Below are 21823 nucleotides of genomic sequence, written 5' to 3'. Positions count from 1 at the left end.
GACATCGTACGTAAACACCATTCCTTCGGCGTGTATGGAGGGAGGTGGAGGCAGAGCGGGTGGTGCCCACCAGGGACACGGGGCCTGAAGGCTGGGTTCTGGGGTGGGAGACACAGGCCAGCATGCAGATAACCCCGGCACCACCCTCAACCCCCGCTCCCTGGCAAGCGCTCCAGACGCTGACTTTCACCTGCGCTTTTAGCAGGCCCTCGCGCGCGCACAGCCCACCTGTAGGAGTCGCGGTAGCTCATGGTGTCGTGGCCCGAGTCCTCCTGGTCCTCCTCAGACACCTTGAAGCACACCTTCTTGATGGCGCAGTGCTCCGCCCGGTCCGTCTCGCTCTCTTCACTGACCAGCGGGGAGGGCGAGGGCTCCTCAGCCGAGGGCGGATCACAGGACCCGCCGGACGTGGGCTCCGTGATTGTGGAGAGCAGCCTGCCGGGAGCAGAGACCCCCTCGTCTCGACATCATGCCCTGTGGCTTCGCCAATGGCTGGGGGAGGGGCAAGACCCTAATTCCAGGTCCCTCTTGCACCCTGAGCAGAGCACATGCTTTGAGTGCCTTCCTCAGGAAGCCAGCCAGCTGCCCTGCATCTTCTCCCTACTGCTGGGGGCGGGGTGTGTGAGGGGTGGGCGGTCCCTTATTTCCAGGCTTGGCCATGCCGGCCTCCATGGTCCGGAACACCTTTTCTGTAAAGGGCCAGAGACCGACGGGTTCAGCTTTGCAGGCCGGCGAGTAGTTCTAAACCTGAGGAAGGGCGCCCTGCTCTCCTGCCAGGGGCCATCTGGCAATGTGGGGAGACACCTTGGGAAGGGGTGACTCCTGTCGTTCTCTCTGGAGAGGTCAGGGCAGCTGCCAGCCATCCCATAATGCACAGGGCGACTCCTGCTATCCAGCCCCATCCTAGGACTGCATGGAGAGCTGCGGGCTGGACTTGCGTTCGCAGAAGCCCTCGGAAGGCGGAGCCTGCGTGCAGCCCAGTGGTGCAGTATGCCAGGAGGCACATCTCCCTGCAGTGCGGAGACTGCAACCCATCCTCCTGAGAGCTTTCGCTGCAGATGGCCGCTGCCTCGATCCATCAGTTCATCAGGGCAGTAGCTCTCTCAACGCCACCCAGGGGGCATTGGGCAAAGCCTGAGGGGGTGCTGCTGTCACGACTGGGAGAGGTACTGCTGGCATTCGTGGGTGGAGGCCAGGGAGGCTGCTCAATGTCCTAGAGGGGGCAGTACAGTCCCCACAGCACCCCGAGGAGTTGCCCAGCCCCAGGTGGTAGCAGCGTCATGGCAAAGAAGCCCCGGGCCCAGGGCTCACCTGTTGATCTGGGTGACGTACTGCTTCATCTCCTTCAGGGCCACATCCAGCTTGGTGAAGAGCTGCAGATAGGCGTCCTGGATCTCCCGGTCTTCCTGCTTGAGCAGGAAGCTCAGGCCCCGGTCCTCCTGGCCGGCAGCCAGCCCAAAGCTGCTGTCGCCGAGAGCCTGACCTTGGGGACCCGAGTTCGCCACAGGCAGGCACTTCCAGGAGGGGGCTGCCATGGTGGTGATGCAGTGCTGGGTGTAGGACATGGGGTTCAGGTGGCCTGCGGGAGGGAGAGGTCACTCAGAAGCAGCTCCTGGACACCCCCAAGCTCCCCAGCAAAGGCACATGAACTGTTTCAGAAATCCCAGGGAAAGAGACACGTGGCCCCTTCTCAGTCTTCTTTTCAACCACTAGAGCACGTCAAGGAGAATGTTGCAGTTTAGGACTAATTCTTTATTTTTTAACAACTGCGATCTCCTTTTCTTGCCTGGAACGTGGGCACCGTGGCACCAGCAGCCCGATTGGACCAGAAGTAATCCTTGAGGGGGGAAGCCACATGCTGGAGATGGGGGGCCCAGAGGCGGTGGCCATGGTGGATGCTGACCCGGGGGCCCTGTGTGTGTGGAGCAGACTTGCTCCACAGGCTCTCCGAGGCTGTGACTTGTCAGAAAGAGAGGGTCAGTCTTCTCTTCCTCTGCATGGCTTTGAACTGCTAACCTTTCCACTGGTGGCCAAGCCCTCAACCTCTCTTGCTGTTGCTCAGGGTCTCCTCCCAGGTGACTCAGAGCCGTCGCTCCACCCTGAAGCTGGGCCCTGCAGCCAGCTTGCTCCTCGCCCCGCAGGTACCTTGCTCTGGGTCAAGGCCGATGAGGGACGGTTTGCGGCCGAAGCGGATGCTGAAGGACCTGCCGACCGAGGGCGTGGTCTTGGGGTAGGACACTTCCATGAGGTTGATGTGGCAGTTGGTGGGGCAGAAGTCCAGGCCGCACAGCGGGCGGGGCTCCAGGGATGCTTGTTTGAAGGGTGGGCTGACCCTGCTCTTCAGCTGTGCTGCAAACTGAGAAAGAGGGGGGCCGTGGGAATGCTGACCACCGGTGCTGGCCGTGCTCGATATGCTGGCCAGGCTGCCAATGGCTCAAGTCAGTGCTTCCCAAAGTGGCCTATCACCTCCCGAAGGGGGTAGGGGAGCGCGATGGAACGATTTGGGGGACTAGGAAAGTGGATACCAATACTTTATCCTGGGTTCAGAGCTACAGCATAAGTTTGTCATTTTTGGAGGGGGTGGGGCACTGAGGCTTTTTTTTCTTTTTCCTGAAAGGGGGTGGTAAGTTAAGTAAATGCGGGGACCCAAACACTGACCCTCGGCCAGTCCTCCATTCCAGTGGTACCTGACTTGTCCCCAAGGGCCACCTCTCCTCTACCCTCAGTTCATGTAGGGCTGGTCCCTCCCACGTCGCCAACTCCAGAGACAGACACATGACTCAGCCGGCTCAAGCCCCTCTGAGTGGTCCAGCACTGTGCAGGTGGCTCAAGTCAAAGCCTCCCTAGGACCTGTGCCGGGCCCACTCTGCTTCTTCAGTAAGGAAGGGGCTTGGGAGACTAGGGCTACCGGGAGTCACCAGGAAGGTGGCATGCCACCAGGAGGAAGGCCTGCCGAGAGTGGAGCTGAATTAGAGGCAGGCCAAGTCAAGAGGGAGCGAGCAGCAGTGGTCTAGTGATTTTCACTTCCTCGCTTGGATCCAGTCATGCCTGAAGCTCACCCCCGTGCTTCTCAGGAATACATGCCAGCATTGTTGTTGTGCTGGCTTGAGCTGAGCTGGGTGGGGTTTTGACCTTCTCACAACCCACAGCCCCTCGGGCCGAGCCACACCAAGTCTGGGGGTCCCTAGCACCGAGCCTGAGGGGTGGGCGGGTACCTCCTGGTAGTAGGCGATCCGCTGGGTGATGCTCTCCAGCTTGGTGTTGCAGGTGTCGCAGATGTTGCGGAACTCATGGTGGTGCACGGTCATGATGGTGCTGCTCAGGGCCATGAGCCGCTCGCAGTTCTGCACGAAGACGCTGTCGTCCGCAGCAAAGGCCTCAAGGATCTGGGGGTGTGGGGGGGTTCACAGCTGCTGAGCACTGCCTGCGCGCCGGGGTGGGCGGTGACAGCCTTCCACCGTGCACAGGCAGTAGCCCCTTGGGCCTCAATTTACTCCTCAGGGAAGAGGCAGGCCCAGAACTGGCCCCGTTTTCAGAGGAGTAAAGCGAGGCTAGAAGGACACTGGGTCACTCTACCCGAGGCTCAGAGGCAGGGATGGAAAGGCTTTGTCTTGCCTACTTTGGACCAGTCCCGGAGAAGGACACCAAGCTTGGTAAAGGGGAGGGGCAGCGGAGAGAGGAAGGCCCTCAAGGAGCCGGACTGACACAGGGGCTGCAGTAACGGGCTCGGGCCTGGGAACCATGGTGAGCCCGCGAAGGACCGGGCCGTGCTTTGTTCTGCTCTGCTTAAGGTCACTATGGGTCAGAGCCGACCTGGGGGCGCCTGATAATCAAGTCCTACTGAGCACTGAGTGGGTGGGGAGTGGCAGTCAGGGCTCGGGGCTAACTAACTGTCCACGTGGGAATAGCCCTGGGGAGAGACCCTGCACCCCCGCCGCCCCCTGGAGACCTTGGCGGTGAGGCCAAAGCAGCCGCGTGGCTCCACGATCTTCTCCAGCACGTGGCACTTGACGCCCGCTGTGCTCACGTACTCGTAGACCACGCCGTGCTCCAAGTGCACGTTGTCCACCGTCAGGCTGACCGTGGGGCTGTCTTCGTGCAGGGCCAGCTGGGAGACCAGATCCTGCAGTGGGAAGGCTGGACAGCAAGGCGACGGGTGACAATGAGGAGGGTGCCCCCACAGGGCCCAGACGGCTGACGTCGGCTGCATCTGGCACCTCGGTGTGCCAGTGGGGAGCCCCTGCACTGAGGCTGTTTGTTCTGAGAACAACGCCCCAAATTCCCTCTGGGGAAGCAAGCCCCGTGTTCGTGTGGTTTAGGAAAGGTTGACCCACCCCCACTGCCCAGAGCTGGACAGATTCTGAGTCTCTCTCTCTCTCTCACTGTGACTGGCTCTGGGACAAGAGTGGTGTGACCCTCTGGGCCAGTGAGACTCGAGTCTGGGACTCCTGTTCAAGTTACAAAGGGACAGCAGCCACTTCAACTGGCTGCCACACTGCCAGAGGCACCACACAGGAAAACCCCAGGCAAGGGGAAGGCTGCATGAGGGGGGAACCCCAGACAGAGAAGCCCCGGGCAGGGGAGGAGCCCAAACCAGGGGGAAGGAGGGTGGGAGGGGAAAAGAAGCAGAATAAAGGACAGTCCGCAGGACGCTGTTCAGGCACAGGGTGGGGCCGGGCATCTTCCGTTTGCCCAGCAATAAACTCCCTTTGGTGGGCATTAGTGAACGCAGGTCCAGAGAGGTCAAGTGGCTTCTCAGAGGCCACCCAGCCCAGCCGTGGCACATGTAGGGGGCAGCAGGGCCACTTCATCAGCACGAGGTGCTTCCCTTCACACCTGCCCCTCCGCCCGCCCCATGTCTACTTCACCACCTGTCCACAGTCTCTGTCTATCTAGTTCTGCCCTCTGCCTACTTCACTGCCCATGGTCTGCACCCCCTTGTGGCAGCTTCCTGCCTTCCAAGCTCCCAGAATGGGACCTGGCACTTGGCAGGGTGCAGCTGACTCAATCCTGTGGTCTTCCCCATCACCTCTTGTGCGTGTGAAAGGTGGACCCTGAATGAGGAAGACCGAAGAAGAACCGATGTGTGTGAATGGCGGTGCTGACGAAGAAAGCGCAAATGTCTGTCTGGGAAGAAGGACAGCCAGAAAGCTCCTTCGCGGCAAGGAGGGCGAGCTGAAGAGGAAGGAGGGTGCCCCGCCGTGATCCTGGATTTAGGGTGCCGAGACCCACTTCAGAACTCTGCCTGCTAACCACAGGCGCTGCCTGGTGACATTATCAACCCAACCAAACTGCCAACAAGGCAGTGCCGGCCCTACAGGACAGGGCAGAACTGCCCCTGTGGGTTTCTGACACTGGAGAGTAGAAAGCGCCATCTTCCTCCCGAGGAGTGGTTGATGGTTTTGAACTGCTGGCCTTGCAGTTGGCAGCCCGATGTGTACCCACTGAGCCGCCAGGGCCCCTTCAAGGACGTGAGTGTGTGGTTATTGGTGGCAGCAGCAGCGGGACGCTGATACGGAGTGGATAGTGTGAGGTGCACAAAACAACACAATCCCCAGGGAGGGACAGAGACCTAGGAGAGAGCCCAGACCCCTTCTCCAAGCTCCCAAGGCACTGCCCACCAAACCCATTACCTGAGTCGGGCTGGTCTTCGTCCCGAGCGCCCTCCCCACTGGGGTCCTCCCCAGGGGCCTCCTGGCTGGCTCTGGCCTCCTGGGCATGCTCATGAGTGTGGTAGACCCACTGGTACAGGCCCTGGAGCAGGGGGCGGGGGAGGGGGCAGAGTGAGAGACTTCTCTCTGGAACCTTCCAGGATTCCCAGCCACACTCTACCCTCGCCAGCTAAAGTCTAGGCTCCACCCAGAAGGCGGGGAGGCGTGTCCCCAGGGACAGAAATACACCTGGCACACAGCAGGTGATCAATACACATTCCGTGAAAGAACCAATACGTCAATGCATGAAAATCACCCTCCGCCAGAACCCTGTCCTCCAAGCCCAAAGAAAATACTCATTGTCGCCCTCTAAGCCAGCGGTTCTCAACCTGTGGGTCAAGAACCCTTTGGGGGTTAAATGACCCTTTCACAGAGGTCGATTAAGACCATCGGAAAACACATATTTCCAATGGTCTTAGGAACCGAGACACCGCTCCTCGTCTCCAGGCGGGTCCACCACATGCAGATACGCCTACCTTTGAGTACCCAGCATGAAGACTGTTAGCCATGCTACACCATACTTCAAGACATAATTTTATTTGTCATTAGAAATAAATATTTCACAAAATATAATTACATAGTGTTTTTGTGATGAATCATGGTGTTCAATTTGTAACAATGAAAATACATCCTGCCTATCAGATACTTACATTATGATCCCTAACAGCAGCAAAACAACAGTGATGAAGTAGCAACGAAAATAATTCTATGGTTGGGGGTCACCACAACAGGAGGAACTATATGAAGGGTCACGGAATGAGGAAGGTTGAGAACCATTGCTCTAAGCCCTTTCGATTTCATCAGTGTGACCATCTGTTCGTGGGTCTTAGCACACACCCTTTCAAACCTGCGGTCGGGGGGCAGAACTTGCTTGGAGGACAGCCCCAACCCATCCACAACCCTGCAGAGCGGTCAGGTTTGTTCCAGGGATGGGAGAATGGCCCTGGACCCGCCCTACTGAGCAGGGCTCCCCGAGACCCTTGGCTGCTGGCTGACTCACCAGGGCCTCTTCTCGCCGGCTGCGGAAAGCCTGGAAGTGCTCTAGGACCTCCGGGGCCCCCTCATTCGCCACGTTGTTCCCGTTGACCTTCAGGATGCACTGGCCGGCACAGAGCCCAGCGGCTGCAGCCTCTGAACCTGAGGAAGATGGGAGAGCCTGAGGCTGGGCACCAGAGCCCCATTTCCCCCATTATCTACAGCTTCATGGAGCCCCGCAACAGCCCGCCCTGCAGGCACATTAGGGATGCACGCCCATGACAGAAGAAGAAGGTGAGGCTCAGGAAAGGGACAGCTGGTCACCCAAGAAGAGGGGGAGGCTGGATTTGAATTCAGGTACCCAGGGAGTCCTGGAAGTACACAAGTTGAGTGCCTTGCTGCTAACAGTGGGGACGGAGGTTCAAATCCACCTGCCTGCCCCACAGAGAAAGAGGGGTGCTCTGCTCCCATCAAGATTTATGGTCCAAACAACCCAATGGGCAGCTCTCCGATGTCACACAGGGTTACAGCAAGTTGGGATCAACTCTACAGCAGGTAAATGCATGTTCAATTCTAGGCCTTTACCCTCAAAAGGGCCCTGCAGCCCCCCTGGGAAGCTGGGGCCCACATCAGTCAGTCTCATTTGACAAAGTAAATGAGGCTGAGAGGCGGGGAGACTCTCCCCAGGCGGTGTGGCTAGGAGAAGTCTAGCATGGACCCAGCCCCCCCCACACACACCGCCCCAGAGCCCTGTGTATGCTCTTCAGGTATACTGCCACACCCAAAGGACCCCAGGGCTTCCGGTCCTTAAAGTGAAGGGTCTGGAAATGCACACACACACCAAGTCTGTTACATGACAGAATCTTGCCCGGTATCACGTGAAGGTGAAAAATAGAATCCTGGATCTCAGGGACTCAGGTTCGCACCCTGGCTCTGCCACTTAGTGCGTGACCTTTGGCAAGTTCCCTCACCTTTCTGTGCTTCAGTTTGCTCACATGTAAAAGGGGGCACTAGGAACACCATGGCACTTCTAACTGCCTCCTACTCATGCGGAAGCAGCTCGGTGGATGTGGAAGACCAGAGGACGGATGCCTTTGAATGATGGTGTTGGCAAAGAACATGGGCTATGCCACGGACACGGTCTGCTCTGGAAGAACCGTCAGAATGCTCCTCAGAAGCGAGGATGGCCGGGTTCACCTTACAGACTCTGGACGTGTTATCGGGAGGGACAAGGAGACGGGGTGACACACGAGCCCACAAGTGGTGGGGACGGGGAGGACAGTGCAGAGCTGGGCAGTGCTCTGCTCTGTCATAGAGGGGGCTGTAAGTGGCCCTCAACAACCATAGCTGACTCGTAGGGATCTTGAGAGTCGGTGAGTTAAAACACATAAAGCCTTTACGATCAAGCAAGGTACTTAGTAAACACCCACGAGACGGCAGACATCTTCTCATTCTTGCCTCGTCCACCTGTAAACACCTGCCCTTGTCTGAAGGTGCATGGAAGCAGAATTGTTCACCTTGGTCATTCTGGGGCAGGGGGTGGCCTGTGTCTTGTGGGGTGTGAATAGCAGGTGCCATTAGCACCCCTCACCTAGTTACGATGCCCAAACGTGTCCCCGAACCTTGCCAAGCATCTCCTGGGGGCAGGAGGTCTAAAAGTAATAAACACCCACTTTAAAATATTCTCAGACTCTGCACAGCGTTGCCCGGATATACATTTAATCAGTAGTTAGTGAAAGCACAGCCAGGGCCACAAGTGTGACACCAGCAACATTTAAAGTTTCCAAAGGCGGGGCCCTTGCATGGAAAGGGGGCCCTGTTGCACAGTGGTTACGCTGACAAAAAGACTGGGGATCCCGCCTTGCAGACCTGCTTCGTTCCATCTCTTGAGCACACAGGACACTCCAAACAGCGTGCAGGAAAGGGGCAATGAAGACACTCAGAGTCTGAAATGGATGTTCCTACAGACATTGTTTTTACGGGGTGCCAAACATCCCATTACTGACTTCTCTCAGGGAAAAAAAAAAACATCTAGAAAGAGTGGAGTCACCTATCTGCTTGGCAATAGTGAGCTCACACCAAAGAGCAGCCACTCCTGCTAAAGTGGACATGTGGTTTTCACCTTACCCTAGTCCGCACCGCTCCCTATTGCCCTCACTCGCATCACCTTACCTGCTGCCATCCTCCCTGCTGTTTGAAAGTCCTGGCTCCCAGCGAAGAAAGCAAGTGCTGATGGTGCACCCCCGGCAGAGGCCTGACTGTAGTGGTTTTGGCTGCTCTGGCCTCGGGATGGCTCTGCCCTACCCCCCCGTGTCTCTTCAGCTACCACTTACCTCTGCCCACAGCATAGATGTACGGTGGGTCAGCCCCTCGGATCTGGAAGCACAGTGCCTCTGGCTGGTCAGGGACTTTGATGACTCTGTACAGGCAGACGCAGCCAGTGAAAAGCCAGAAGAAAAAGCAGCATCTTTCTCAACAACCTCAGTCCCAAATCGTACCAGTCCCCAAATATCTGGAGAAACCACAACTCACCAGGATATTCAGTTAAGCGGACCATGGTCCTTCCCTTGGAGACTGCCCTCATCGCAGTCTGCACTTTACCTTCCTATCCCTCTTCCCCATCTCTTTCCTGTCCTAAGGCTTCTTGGAGTTCAGACCAACGAAACGCTCCTCAGTAATTTACTCAAGAATCACAGATGGAAATTCCCAGATACATCCTAGGGAATTTTATTAAACATTCAGCAGAAAGCTGACACTGATTCTAATCAAACTCCTCTGAAATATAATAAAGGAAGAAATACTCACCGACCTAGTCAGTGAAGCCAACATCATCACTCTGATACCCAAACCAATGGAAGACAGCGCAGATAAAGAAAATGACAGACCAATGCCACTCTCGAATATGGGCACACACGTTCGCAACAAGAGTCTGGCCAACAGAATTCAACAGCACGGCACAAAAAGAAAATCAAAACACTATAAACAGGTGAGACTCATACTAGAAATGCAAGGATGGCTCAACATTAGAAAATAAATTCTTTTTTTTTTTGGAAAATAAATTCTTGTATATCTCCACATAATTTTTTAAAATTAAAAAATCACATGAACATTTGTGATGCAGCAAAGGCATTTGCTCAAATCAATACCTTTTCCAGATAAAAGTAAGATATCTTGGACTAGGAGAGAAATTCCTCAACATACATAATTAAGGTCAACCAAGAAGACCGTGATAGCTTTCTCCTTGAGAATGGGAAAAGAACAACAGTCCCTACTAACAGTATAAGGGGCATAAGGGGCAATGTTGGGCTGCAACAAGAGGAATAACCGCCCAAAACATGTGTGTGGTTACACAGACAGCTCCTCCATGGGTAGGAGAACCCATATGGATATGCAAGAATGCCTATATAGCTGTTGTTGTGGGCAAATACGTGCTTGTGTGTGTGCTGCACATACAGTCACATATAAGATAAAGCACAGGAGGACACCGTTATAGATACTTCCCAGACCAAACCAAACACCTTCTGGGATTGATTTACTTGGGCTGAAGGCTTAGGGTCAGGCTCATGGTTGACCTCGGTCAGTTGGCACACTGTAACTCATAAAGAAAAGGTTCGATGGCCTCGTTTAGTGAGTAGCACCTGGGGCCCTAAATCTGTGTGAAGGTCACCAAAGATACAACGACTGATCTCTGGAACAAAAACGAAAGAAGCAAAGACTCCCAGAAGAAACAAATCCACGGCACACTCAGTCTACACACCACAGCCTCCCTACTTGGAGACCGAAAGAGCTAGATGGTGCCCGGCTACCACCAGCAAGTGTTCTATCCAGGAGGTGCCCCGATGGAATAGGAGGAACATAAGAAAGCAAGAAACAACCTCAAATCCCTGAAAAAGCCCAGACTCACTAGAGGGAACCACCAAAAACTATCACCTGGGACAGCTTTTAAACGCGGAACTCAAACCATTCCTGGGGCCACTGTGAGCCAACAGGCAGAGGCTCTTAAAATCGTCTAAAGTGAGGCCTAACAGTCAACACTAGCCGACACCAAATATGAGAAGATAAGATAGGGGGGAACACGGAAGCTAGACGAACGGACACAGAACAACCAGAGTGGAAATGATGAGGATGCGAAAAACTGTGACAAGTGCAGAATGTCACTGAAGATGTGTCCCCATCACTGTCCAGTCAATTCTGACTTGTAGCGATCCTTTAGAACAGCCTCATCTTTCACCTCCTGAGGGGCCAGTGGGTTAGAACCATCAACTCTTCACAGGCAAGTATTTAACCACGTTGTCACCAAGGCTCCGGAACTCTATGTCTAGAAATTGGTAAATGAGAATCTAATTTGCCAGGTAAATTTTCTCCAGAATCACTACACACACACACAATCAGTATATATAATATATATCCACTATGCATAATATATAATCACTCTATGTATCACACACAGGAGGTCAAGAGGTGGCCCCACGGGTACCTGGGGGAACAGGGTTTGAAAACCTAGGACCCATTGATTCTGCAGGTAGAAGGCTGGAGCATAATTACCGCTGTCCCATCTCCCCATCAGCCATGTCCCGCACACAGTGCTGCAGGACCATCCCTCCCGGCCCCACCTACCAGATAAAGCCATGCCGGAAGCCTGTTCTCAACCCCAAAGTGTTTCCGGAACTTTCTGCATGCATGTTCCACATTTGTAATTCCTGGCACTTTCACACACAAATCAAACGATCGATTGATCAATTGTTTCGCCTAAGTTTGCCTTTGTGCTGAAATAATCTCATCCCAAACTTCCCATTACTCCCTTCAATGGAAAACCCATAGCATTTGCCTCATGTAAAAGAGAGGAGACAGGCGACCAGTCTGCTCCCCACCCGCCTGCAGTCCAGTTTCCACACGCAGCCACGGGCGGCCTCAGTCAGAACCTCCCAGTGGCTCTCCAGGGGGTCACAGTGGATATGGGGCTGGGTCATTTCGGTCAAAGCCACAACATACATAATTTTGCAACAACAGGAATAACCACCAAACAATGTGTGTGTGGCTACATAGCTCACACGTGTATAGATGAACACACATGAATATACAAGAGTGCCTACATAGCTGTTGCTGTGGGCAAACACATGCTTGTGGGTGCCTGCTTGGGGCCTGGTCAACCCCATCACCCTTCCCTCCTCCTCCCTCTCTCTGTTCCAGCCACCTTAGTTTCCTCCATGCCCCTCGAACAAGGTAGGTGTTTGGTTTTAGATTCGACCTGTAGAATTCTACCTCAGGGCCTTTGCACTTCCTGTCTCCCGTTGGCCTGAACCACTCTTTCTCCAGTTGTCACCTGGCTCCCTCCCAGACCTCCTCAGGTCTTCATCTCCATTCTCAGTGAAGTGGCCACGAGCCCTTCACCTGCTCCACCCTTCCCAGGCATTACATGTCTGCGCCAGGCTCACCAGTACCTGGTTCAGTGTCACTCCCTGCTCTATGTTTGCTGTCTGTCCCTGCCTCTGTCTCCAGCTAGAATCTGAGACCCAGAAAAGTAGGACCTGTATCCATCCTGATACAGCAGTGTGCTCAACCTGAAACGCTACCTGGCACCCAGAGATACTAAGAAACTATCTGTGGAGGGACAGAGTCCCCCAGCATCTTGTCACGTGCTGCCTGCCTGTGGGAGCTCCCTCCCCCGGGAAAGTAGACCAGTTTTGTGTCCCCACCCCCGCCACCTCCTGGGCCCCCAGCATCTCCTCAATGAGAGAGGAGGGCCGGCCAGCCGCTGGCCTGAGTACACTCACTCTTTGGCCTTGGTGGCCACCAGGAGGCGCAGAGGGCGGCGGGCGCAGAAGGACTGGTTGAGGATGGTCTCCACCTCGGAGAAGGGCCGCAGGAACACCAGGTCCTCGTTGATGCAGTGGATCTTCCTGCCCACATGCAGGCCCGCCATCTTGGGGGGGGGGGGGGACATGCACGCTGGTCACGAAGTCCCTCCCTTTCCCACCCAGGAACCTCAAACGCATGCAGGCGGCATGACGCCCAACCCAGGGGACCCCACGACAACCCTGTTCCCCGCGGTAAGTGGTTGAGGGGTGCATGTGAAGCCCAGTTCTGGCCCGTGTGCTGTGAAGGGAAGCCTGCTGGGGGGATAACAGGAAAGAGGCTGCTCTCCAGCGTGGCCTGTTGGGTGAAGACATGAACCCTCCGGCCGGGGCAGCCAGGTGGTGGCCAAGAGGGGTGGACCGAGGAAACTGAGATGCCACCCTGAACCAAGATTTGGAATCTCCTCCTTCCCACCGCTTTTGTCACCAGAAAGAGAAAGCTCTGGAACTTCAGTCACTACGAGATGAGTATGTGGCTCTTGCTCACTGCCGTTGAGTCGACGCCAACTTATAAAGACCCTAGAGGACAGGCGAGAACTGGCCCCTGTGGATTTCTGAGACTGTAAGTCTTTACAAGAGTAGAAAGCCTCGTCTTTCTACTTTAGAGCGGCTGGTGGTTTCGAACTGCTGTTCTTGAAGGTATCCCAACTCTTAACCACTGAGCCACCAGGGGCAGCGGAACCTAGATCTTAACTGCACAGGGGAACCTAGATGGAGGCTTCTGCTCTTTTTTTCATCAATTCCCACCAGGTCCAGAAGAGGGAGCTGGTGGGACATGCTAGAGTGGAACCTTGCCTGCTCTTCCCACCCACACTGAGGCAAGTCCATTTTTGACCCAGTGCCCCACCTGGGTAAGAAAAAAGGAAGAGTCAGCTGGCATCCCAGGATTTGCTGAGTTTGCCTGCCTGCCTGCCTGCCTGCCTTGGATCCCCGAGAAGACCCTTCAAAGAATATGCAGAGACATTACGTTCCGCTGCCAGCTCTCAGGCCTCATCAGACCTGTCCTGTGCCACCCCAAACCCCCGGCTCACCTCTGCCAGGGACCCCCTCTGGACCGACTTCACCACCACGGCCTTGTTCTTCTCCTCAATCTCGAAGCCGTAATCCTCCTCTTGGGGCATGATCTGCAGGCCCAAGGCAGAAGGGGTCAGTCCTACCCTGCTCACCTCAGGGCCTGACCCTGGCAGCCTGGCGTGCCCAGAGACCACAGGAGGGGGCAGAGAGAGGGGGCAGTTGGGAGGCCAACACTGCCTGCACACAGCGGGTGCTCTTGCCTGGCTGTCAGGGGAAGACATGCCACCTGGCGCTTGCCACGCCAGTCGCTGAGTGCATGTTGGCTGGCTTTTCATTGCCTGACTGCCCCCTCCTGTTCCCACCTGAGGATAGGGCCTCCCTTCTCATTCCCCACTGTCTCTGTGAGCATGTTGTGACTTACTGAAGGAAGGGACCCAAGGCTGTGGGGCTGGGAAGGGCATCAGTGAGGAGTGGTCCTTCCCCATGGCAGAGTGACAGGCAAGTTGGAAGAAAGCACTGGAGCTCCATGGGAGGGAAGGGGTGCAGGGAGGTGCATGTACTCCTTCAATAGGCAGCAGCCTATTATATGGGCCAGAGCAAGACAAACAGGCCCCTTCCCTCCTGGAGAAGCAGACTATACAGAGATAAAAATATACTGGATGCAGTCCAGGGGATGGGGAGGAGTCTGAAGAAAAACAAAGCAGTTTATGGGGAGGGACAAGAGCTAGGTGAGGGCTTGCTTTAAAAAAAAAAAGGAGGCGTGAGGGACTGAGACATGAATAGAGGAGGGCCCAGAGCTCCAGGAAGAATGGGAAAGTGCTGTAGGCAGAGGCCAAGGCATGTACAAAGGCCCTGAGGCAGGTTCTTGGGCTAAGAGAGGTTCAATGGTGGAACTTAGGGAGGAAGGGAGAGAGTGAAAGAGACTAAGCTGGAGAAGCAGTCTTAGAAGACATGAGGGGGTAGCAGGGTTTTCTCCTAAGAGAAACGGGAGCCGTGGGGGGTTTCTGGTGAGGGAAATGGATCCGATGAAAAGCAGCCCCCCAAGCACCAGTGGAGAAAAACTGAAACCCCAGCAGTTCATAGACCTGTCTTCTTCTTTATCAGACCTCTTCTCTGACACTGAGTACAAGCAGTCCCCTGGGTACTAATGTCCAACAGCAAGTCCTACCTGCCCTTTCTTGCTGCCTTCAAACTGATGCCAACTCACTGTCGTGGGGTCGATTCTGACTCATAGCCACCCTAGAGGACAGGGTAAAACCGCTTTCTATTCTTGACAGGAGTAGAAAGCCTGATCTTCCTGTCCTGACTGACCCACCGCTTCTTCAAGACATAGCCAGGGAGACTGCCTGGATTGAGAAAGGGCTCACCTTGCTGAAGTTCTCCCTTGATCCCCTGTGGAAGACCAGCCATTATGAGGAGGCTCCTTAGAAGGCAGCGTTAAGTGATCGAGGCTGGGGAAATATCTGAAGAGGCTGCTAATGAGCCACCTTAACTGCAAGGGTGTGTGAGTGTGAACAGGAGGGCCGTGGCCCTAGGATCTGCAGGCCGGGCTCTCCCCTAGCTGCAAAGGAGGCTGCAAAGGAGAGCGGGCAAGGGCAAGGAAGGGGGCCACCCAGTGTCAAGGGCTTTTAGGAAGATGATAGCGGTCACTGGACACCGTTAAGTTGATTCTGGCTCACCGTGACCCCAGGTGACATTCAAGGCTTCCTAGGCTGTGTCTTGATGGGGGCAGATTGTCCAGTCTTTCTCCCACTGCACCCCAGGGAGCTGGCCCCTTGGCAGCACCTCCACCGTAAATTCTAGACCTGAGCCCCCCAAGGTCAGCCAGCTGCCAGGCCTGCAGGGGGGCCTGGGAGGGAAGGCCCAGCTTCTGGGCTCTGTGCCTACCAGCAGCCGCTTGGCCAGGATGTTCTCCACGAGCTTGAAGTCATTGCGAAGCTGTTTGTTCTTGTGGCTGATGCCCTCCATCTCCTCGTCGGCGTGGAAGCGGAAGTACTGCGATTCGTCCTTGAACTCACTCTTCTCCAGCACTGCGAGCCACAGACAGACAAGCAGGTTCACGGGGGAAACCTGCCAGCAGCACTCGCCCATTGCCCGCCAGGGGCCGGAACCCACTCCTGGGCAAGTTTGGCTTGGCCAGCACAGAGGTTTATTAAGAATGGAATTGTGGGCCAACACTAACATATTCGGATAGTTTACATAAAATTCTGACTGCTCTTGAGGATTCTCAGCTTGCATCACCTGCTAGGAAGACATGCTAACAAAGCCACAGTAGCAAAACTGTGTGGATGTGGAGTAGGAACAGATAGACAGCTGGTGGAGGCGGGGAGACACCACATTAAAGAAAAAAATCCTTGTGTGTATGGGAACTTAGTATATGATGGTTACATGGAGTGTTCCATAGATGACACAGGGAAAACTGGCTCACTCAGGGAAGACAACTGCATCTCTTCCTCACTCCGTACACAACAGTAAACTGCTGACGGATGGAAGACCTAAACAAGAAAGGCAAAACTAAAGCTAATCCCACAAAATGTAAAAGAATTATCTTCTGTCCTGGGGCGGGAAAAGAGTCTATAGATAAGACCCATTAAAAGGCACTATAATAAAATTAACCACTTCTACTGTATAAACTACCCTATAGGCATAGTCAAAGGTAAGTGCAGTCTCTAAGACCAGCCAGCAAGGGGTTAATAATTAGAATCTACAAGAAATTCCAACAAACTGACCAGAAAAGGCTGAGAAGCCCACAGATAACCGGGAAAGGACGTGAACATGTCATTAGTGGGAGGGAAAACGCAGTGGGCAGCTGGGCTGTGACCAGGAACTCAGTTCCGCTGGTAACCAGGAAAGGGCCCCAAGTGAGACCCTGTACACTAGCAATGGGCCACGAAGGCCCAAAGCCAGCCCGCCACCTGTCTTTATAAACGAAGTTTATTGGAACGCAGTTATGCCCACTCACTTGCATATCATGGATGTTGCCTCTGCACCACAAAGACAGAGAGAGTCACCCAGTCGAGGCAGACATGTATGGCTGACCAAGCCTAACCTATTTACTCTCCGGTCCTTTACGGAAAAAGTTTGCCACCTCTGTTCTAGGACAAGCTGGGAAAAAGGAATAAAACATAACCAGTAACAACCAGTTCACAATCTGATCCCTGAGGAGTCCAATGCAACTAAGCACTTGTTGATGACAGGCATAGACATGAACACAGGCCCAAGTTCACAGACTCCTTGGACAAGGAAGGATTTGCTGTACCCATTTGACAGATGGGGAGACTGCATCTAGAGGCTCTGTAAACTGCCAAAGGCCGCAGAACCAGGAGGTGGCAGTCTTGCCACACCCAGGCTTGTTTGCATCTTGTGGCCCAGCCTAGGCTGTTAAATGGGGCGCATAGACACATTAGACCCAGGGGGAGATGGAGGCCCAGTCGCCTGAGGTCAGTGGTCCCCAAGAGAAAGCCAACCAGCTGCTTAAGTGTCAGATAAGAGCACAAGGGCCTTTCTCCTTTCCCCTCCTCTGCTCAGATGCTTCACCAAGTCCCTGCCGGCTCCTGAGCACCTGCCTCGGCCGTGTCTCTGGGGAAAGCGGGCACACAGGTTGCTGCCTCCTCCAGAGCTGTGTGCTGGGTGTGGAGGCTGCAGGCTTCAGCTCCAGAGTCAGCCTGAAGAGACTCCAGGAGCCTGTGTCTCAGCTGAAAGGCTGCAGAGCAAGGGGGACAGCACGCACACAGCATGGACCCCTTGAGGCTGAGCTCAGCAGGAATGTCTCATCTATCAGGTCTTTGAGATGAGGCTGCTGGTTGGCTTTGTAAGATGGGCAGATTCAGGTTCAAATCCCAGTCCAGCCACTCACTTCCTCCAGGCCCTTTAGTCTCTCTGAGCCTCCGTTTCCCCATTGATGGGGATAAGAGTAGCACCAGTCTCCCAGGGGCGTGAGGACTCAATGGCAAGCCTCAGTTTCCCCACATCCCTGAGCTCCACCCAGATGTGGTGAAGTACGGTGGAAGTGCCCAGCGGCCTGGCCCCACCCTCCTCTGCCCCGCCTCTGCTGCAGCCACAGCCCAGGGTTTGGCCCTTTCCTGTTTTAGCCCGTGTTTGAGTTCGTGGCAGAGGATGGGGTACAGAGTCTGTACCCTGCAATTTCTGCCACCTCCCCCCACCCACCACCCACCACCACCACCGAGGGCATCGGCATTGCCTGGGAGTTGCCTCTCCTGAGGAATGTCCTTAGACAGTAGCCTTCCCAAAATAGCCACTGGGGTGGACCCCTCATTACTGCCACCCACAAATGAAAGGCTGTACGCAGCTGACTGGAGGGAGGCACCGAGCGATCAGGGGGTACTGTGGGGAACCCAGTGGCTTCTGGGAACAAGGGACTCAGGTGACAGCAGGGATGATGAGGTCACTGTTGGCCAGCTGGCCATGTCCACCTCAGTTGGGGTAGTCCCAGTCCCACATAACCACTAGCTCGCTGAGCTCACAGGAAGAAAGAGCAGCAAGGGCTCAGGGGGAAGAAGAGGAAACTGAGGCCCCCAGAAGGGGTTGGGCTCAGAGGGCATCATCTAGGGCAGCGGTTCTCAACCTGTGGGTCTCAACCCCTTTGGGGGACTCGAACAACCCCTTCACAGGGGTTGCCCGATTCATAGCAGTAGCTAAACGACAGTTATGAAGTGGCAACGAAAATAATTTTATGGTTGGGGGTCACCACCACATGAGGAACTGTATGAAAGGGTCTCCGCATTAGGAAGGCTGAGAACCACCCATCTATGGCAAATCTAGAACCAGGTCTGCTGCCAACAAGCCTCGATGACCTCTCCAGTCATGGTGTTTGTCTCACCCAGCAGTTAGACCAGGGGTTGAAATGCTGCCTGGTTGTGTAAAAAAAAAGTTTTATTGGCACACAGCTATGCCCTATATTGCCTTTGGCAGCCAGAGCCGTGTGGCCTGCGTGGGAAAGGAATAACTTACCTGGGGGGCTGCTGTGCTGGGTGCCACGGAGTCATACTGACTCACAGCGACCCTGTCTGAGACGTCAATCTCACGACTCCCTGCCATGGAGTTGATGCTGACTCAGGGCAACCCGCTAGGGCAGGGCAGGACTACCCCTGTGAGTTTGCACAACTGTCCCTCTTCAAAGGAGTGGAAAGTTCCCCTCTTCCTCTCAAAGAGTGGCTGGTGGATTTGAACGAATGACCTTGCTGTTAGCAGCCCAATCTGTAACCACTACGCCACCAGGGTTCCCTACCTGTAGTTGGTAAGGCCAGCAAAAATGAATGAATATTCCAGCGAGGGCCTAGCCTGGCCTCCTTCCTCGCCCCTTCACAAGTCACTGACCACAGTCCCCACGTGGTCCCTTCTCCCCTCCTCCACGGGCCTCACTGCCCACCATAGGAGGCCACATCCAATTCAAGAAGGAGGGCACAGGAAGCCCAATTTGACCTCAAATTCAGTCCAAGCATTTCCGCTGTTGTCCCCATCAATCATCTCAAGTGAGCTCTAACCAATGCTGAGTGTGGTGGGTTCAGGGTGGGATTCGTAAGCTGCCCACCCCTAGTGGTCTGTACAGCCAGTGCCAGTCTCCGATCCAGGTTCTCCCCCCCCCCCCCGCATGCTGTGGCCTCTAGCCCATCGCAGGCCCTCCCGATGCCTCAGTTTCCCTGCTCTGGTCCCTGTCAAGGACTCTCAAATTGGGATGAACCTAGCAGGCAGGAGAGGCCCCCGGCAGGCTGGTCTGGGGGTGAGGGCAAGGGCGTTACCGTGGTGCATGAAGCCGTTGTTACATAGGCCCACGCCGAGCGCCACCGCCTCCTCCCGAGTCTGGCAGTCTCCCTGGAACGAATCAAGAAGGCATTAGGAGGACCAGAGGCTGAAAAGCTCAAGGCTAGGGGCGTTTATCTGTTTTGTTCTCTGGAGTATCCCAAGGGATGCTTCTGATTCCTATGAGCAGATACCAAACAGGAGAACTCTCTCATTGTATATGTGAACCACGCTACAAAGTAACAACGGAGATCGTAGGTGGCAGGTGCGGGGTTGCCTAGCAACGACCATGGGGGGGGGGGAATCCCTCCCTGGTCACAGAAACCTAGTGCTACAGGCACAGGCTCTGATCTAGAAACTGTACTTCCCAGACTCCCCGTGGTCAGAAAGGGCAAGCCAAGTGCTAACAGAAGGGATTGGTTTGGCAAAAACCTCTTCACTCGGGGCCCTTTCTTTCTCTTCCTCTGGCTTGGGACAAAGATGTGACGGCTGAACCCCCAGCAATCACCCTACACCAGTAGGCACCCTTGGGGAGGATGCATCCATGATGACGACGGAAGAGCAGGAAAGGGTGGCAGAATGAGTCTGGCCCATGGAGCTAGCATAGGGCAGTCCTCGCTCTGGACCACCGCCCTCTGGGATTCTACCACACAGAGAAAAACTAAGCAGTCGATTTGCTGCAAAGAAGCCCTGGTAAGTTAGGTGTCCAGCTGTTAACCCAAAAGTTGGCAGTTCAAGCTTACCCAGCAGCTGCTCAGTGGAAAAATGTAAATCTGCTCCCATAAACTCTAAGAAACCCTACATGGGGAAGTTCGGCTGTGGCACGGGGAAGTAACTCCATGTCCAAACAAACACAACTGCACCCACAGCAACAATGTCTTGCAGCCACTGTAGCTGGGACTGTGTCTACAGGTCAAGTTCAATCCCTAGCTGACCCAGGTCAGTCAGCGAGAAATCCATCAAAACCCACCCCGGAGGTGCCTAGACGAGTTCCTCCCGGATCAGAGGGGACGCAGCACCACACCCTCCCTGCCTGGGGCAAAGTCCCGAAGGGAGTGGGGCTGGGGCTATCTCAGCAGCAGACGATGCTGAGGATGGTGGTGCGAAGGCTGACCAAAGACACAGTTGAGCCCGCAAACCAACCCTGGAGCCACCTGAGGAAACTGCTGTGTGAGGATCCGCTCTCTGTCCCTGCACTTAGTCATTCCCCATTGATACAAATGAACGCTCAGGGGTTGGAAGCAGCACCCAACCAGGAATGGACGAATGAACCAGAATGGCTAGTGTTGGTCCTGCCTTGGGGAGGGGAGGGCCGATTCTCACATGTGGATGCAGTCTCATAGGACAGTCCAACAGACTCGCCTGGCCAACGGTGGGCACAGAATCTGCCCCCAGCAGTGTGTCGCTTGAGTAGAAAAACACAAGGACAAAGAGCAGTTACTGCTGAGTCTCCTGGTGTCAATGCTCTGAACCTCTGTCCCAGCAGCTCCAAGAAACCGGGAGCTTCTGTGCCCCAGCCTCTCCCAGACTGGTCCCTAGCCCTAATCCAAGCTCTGTGAGTGTGTAACCCTCTCGATCAGTCTTCTTGATCACTTTTCATCCCAAGCAGTCAGAGTGATTTCTATTGCTTGCCACCCAAATCAACATCTATGCATCCAGGAAAAGTACACTGCATTGTGAGTGAAGTGCAGTCAGGCAGGGGCGGAGGTAGCACAGGCAAAAGTGCAGGGTGGGGAGGGATTCCGCGTGCAGGGGACCTGGGTGGACCGGGCAAGGTGAGCCGGGGGTGGACTCCACAGGACCTACATCTCCTGTGCTCCTTGCTAGATCCCCACCGCTGTCCTTGGTTGGCCTCAAGTCAGTTCCACTGACAGCGGCTGGACCACATCCGTGCTTGTGCTGTCCGGTGCTACCTTCAAGGCCCTGGGGAGGCTTGAGTCCATCCTGGCAGCTATCAGTCCATCTCGCGGAGGGTTTCCTTCATGCTCCCTCCCTGACCCTCTGCCCAACGTGATGTCCTCCTCGCGTGATGGGTCTTTCCTGGTACCACGCCCAGAAGTCGGCACGGCGACATCTCACCATCCCTGCCCTATCCTGGCTATCTTGGATAGTCAACGCTCTTTAATAACCACCTCCCAGTCCAAACATGAGAATTCTTCTTGTCCCTCTTATTTGTTGTCCGCCTTTCCCACGCAGATGAGGCCATTGCCAGGACCATGGTTAGGTCAGTTGATGATCAGAAAGCATTTCCTGATTGAATGAAGGAGATGCAGCAAGGGCCAAATCCGACAAGATCTGGTAGCCAGGTAACAAGTAGCTGAGACATCCTGAAGGGTCACCGGCCAGAACTCAACAACCACCTCCCTTCAGCCAGGCTGAGACGGTCTCTCCCTCCTCAGAAGCCCACGGGTTGGGAAGGGAATTCTTGACAAAGAAGAAACGAACAAACGCTGTTTGGAAGCTGCAGGGGCCTGGGATGGCCACTGGCCTCAGCTTTTCCCAGCATTG

The 21823-nt window shown here is 55.0% G+C and overlaps 1 protein-coding gene across 1 annotated transcript in view; it reads right to left on the bottom strand.

Moving 5' to 3' along the window:
• PREX1 (phosphatidylinositol-3,4,5-trisphosphate dependent Rac exchange factor 1) overlaps positions 1–21823 on the bottom strand; it is a 205085-nt gene that overhangs the window by 16356 nt on the left and 166906 nt on the right. Inside the window, exons 15-26 of the mRNA XM_075528620.1 lie at positions 19315–19387; positions 15443–15585; positions 13573–13665; positions 12461–12609; positions 9020–9105; positions 6712–6848; positions 5634–5754; positions 3950–4137; positions 3216–3386; positions 2146–2356; positions 1312–1579; positions 229–435 (exon numbers count right to left, since the gene is read on the bottom strand). Of these exons, the coding sequence (XP_075384735.1) occupies positions 229–435; positions 1312–1579; positions 2146–2356; positions 3216–3386; positions 3950–4137; positions 5634–5754; positions 6712–6848; positions 9020–9105; positions 12461–12609; positions 13573–13665; positions 15443–15585; positions 19315–19387 (1847 nt within the window). The remainder of the gene's footprint in view (positions 1–228; positions 436–1311; positions 1580–2145; positions 2357–3215; positions 3387–3949; positions 4138–5633; positions 5755–6711; positions 6849–9019; positions 9106–12460; positions 12610–13572; positions 13666–15442; positions 15586–19314; positions 19388–21823) is intronic.

This window comes from Tenrec ecaudatus, chromosome 12 (assembly GCF_050624435.1).
Source record: "Tenrec ecaudatus isolate mTenEca1 chromosome 12, mTenEca1.hap1, whole genome shotgun sequence".
NCBI classification, from domain to species: Eukaryota; Metazoa; Chordata; class Mammalia; order Afrosoricida; family Tenrecidae; genus Tenrec; species Tenrec ecaudatus.
Note: the sequence above shows the minus strand (reverse complement) of the source record. Positions and strands in the feature narration are given on the sequence as shown.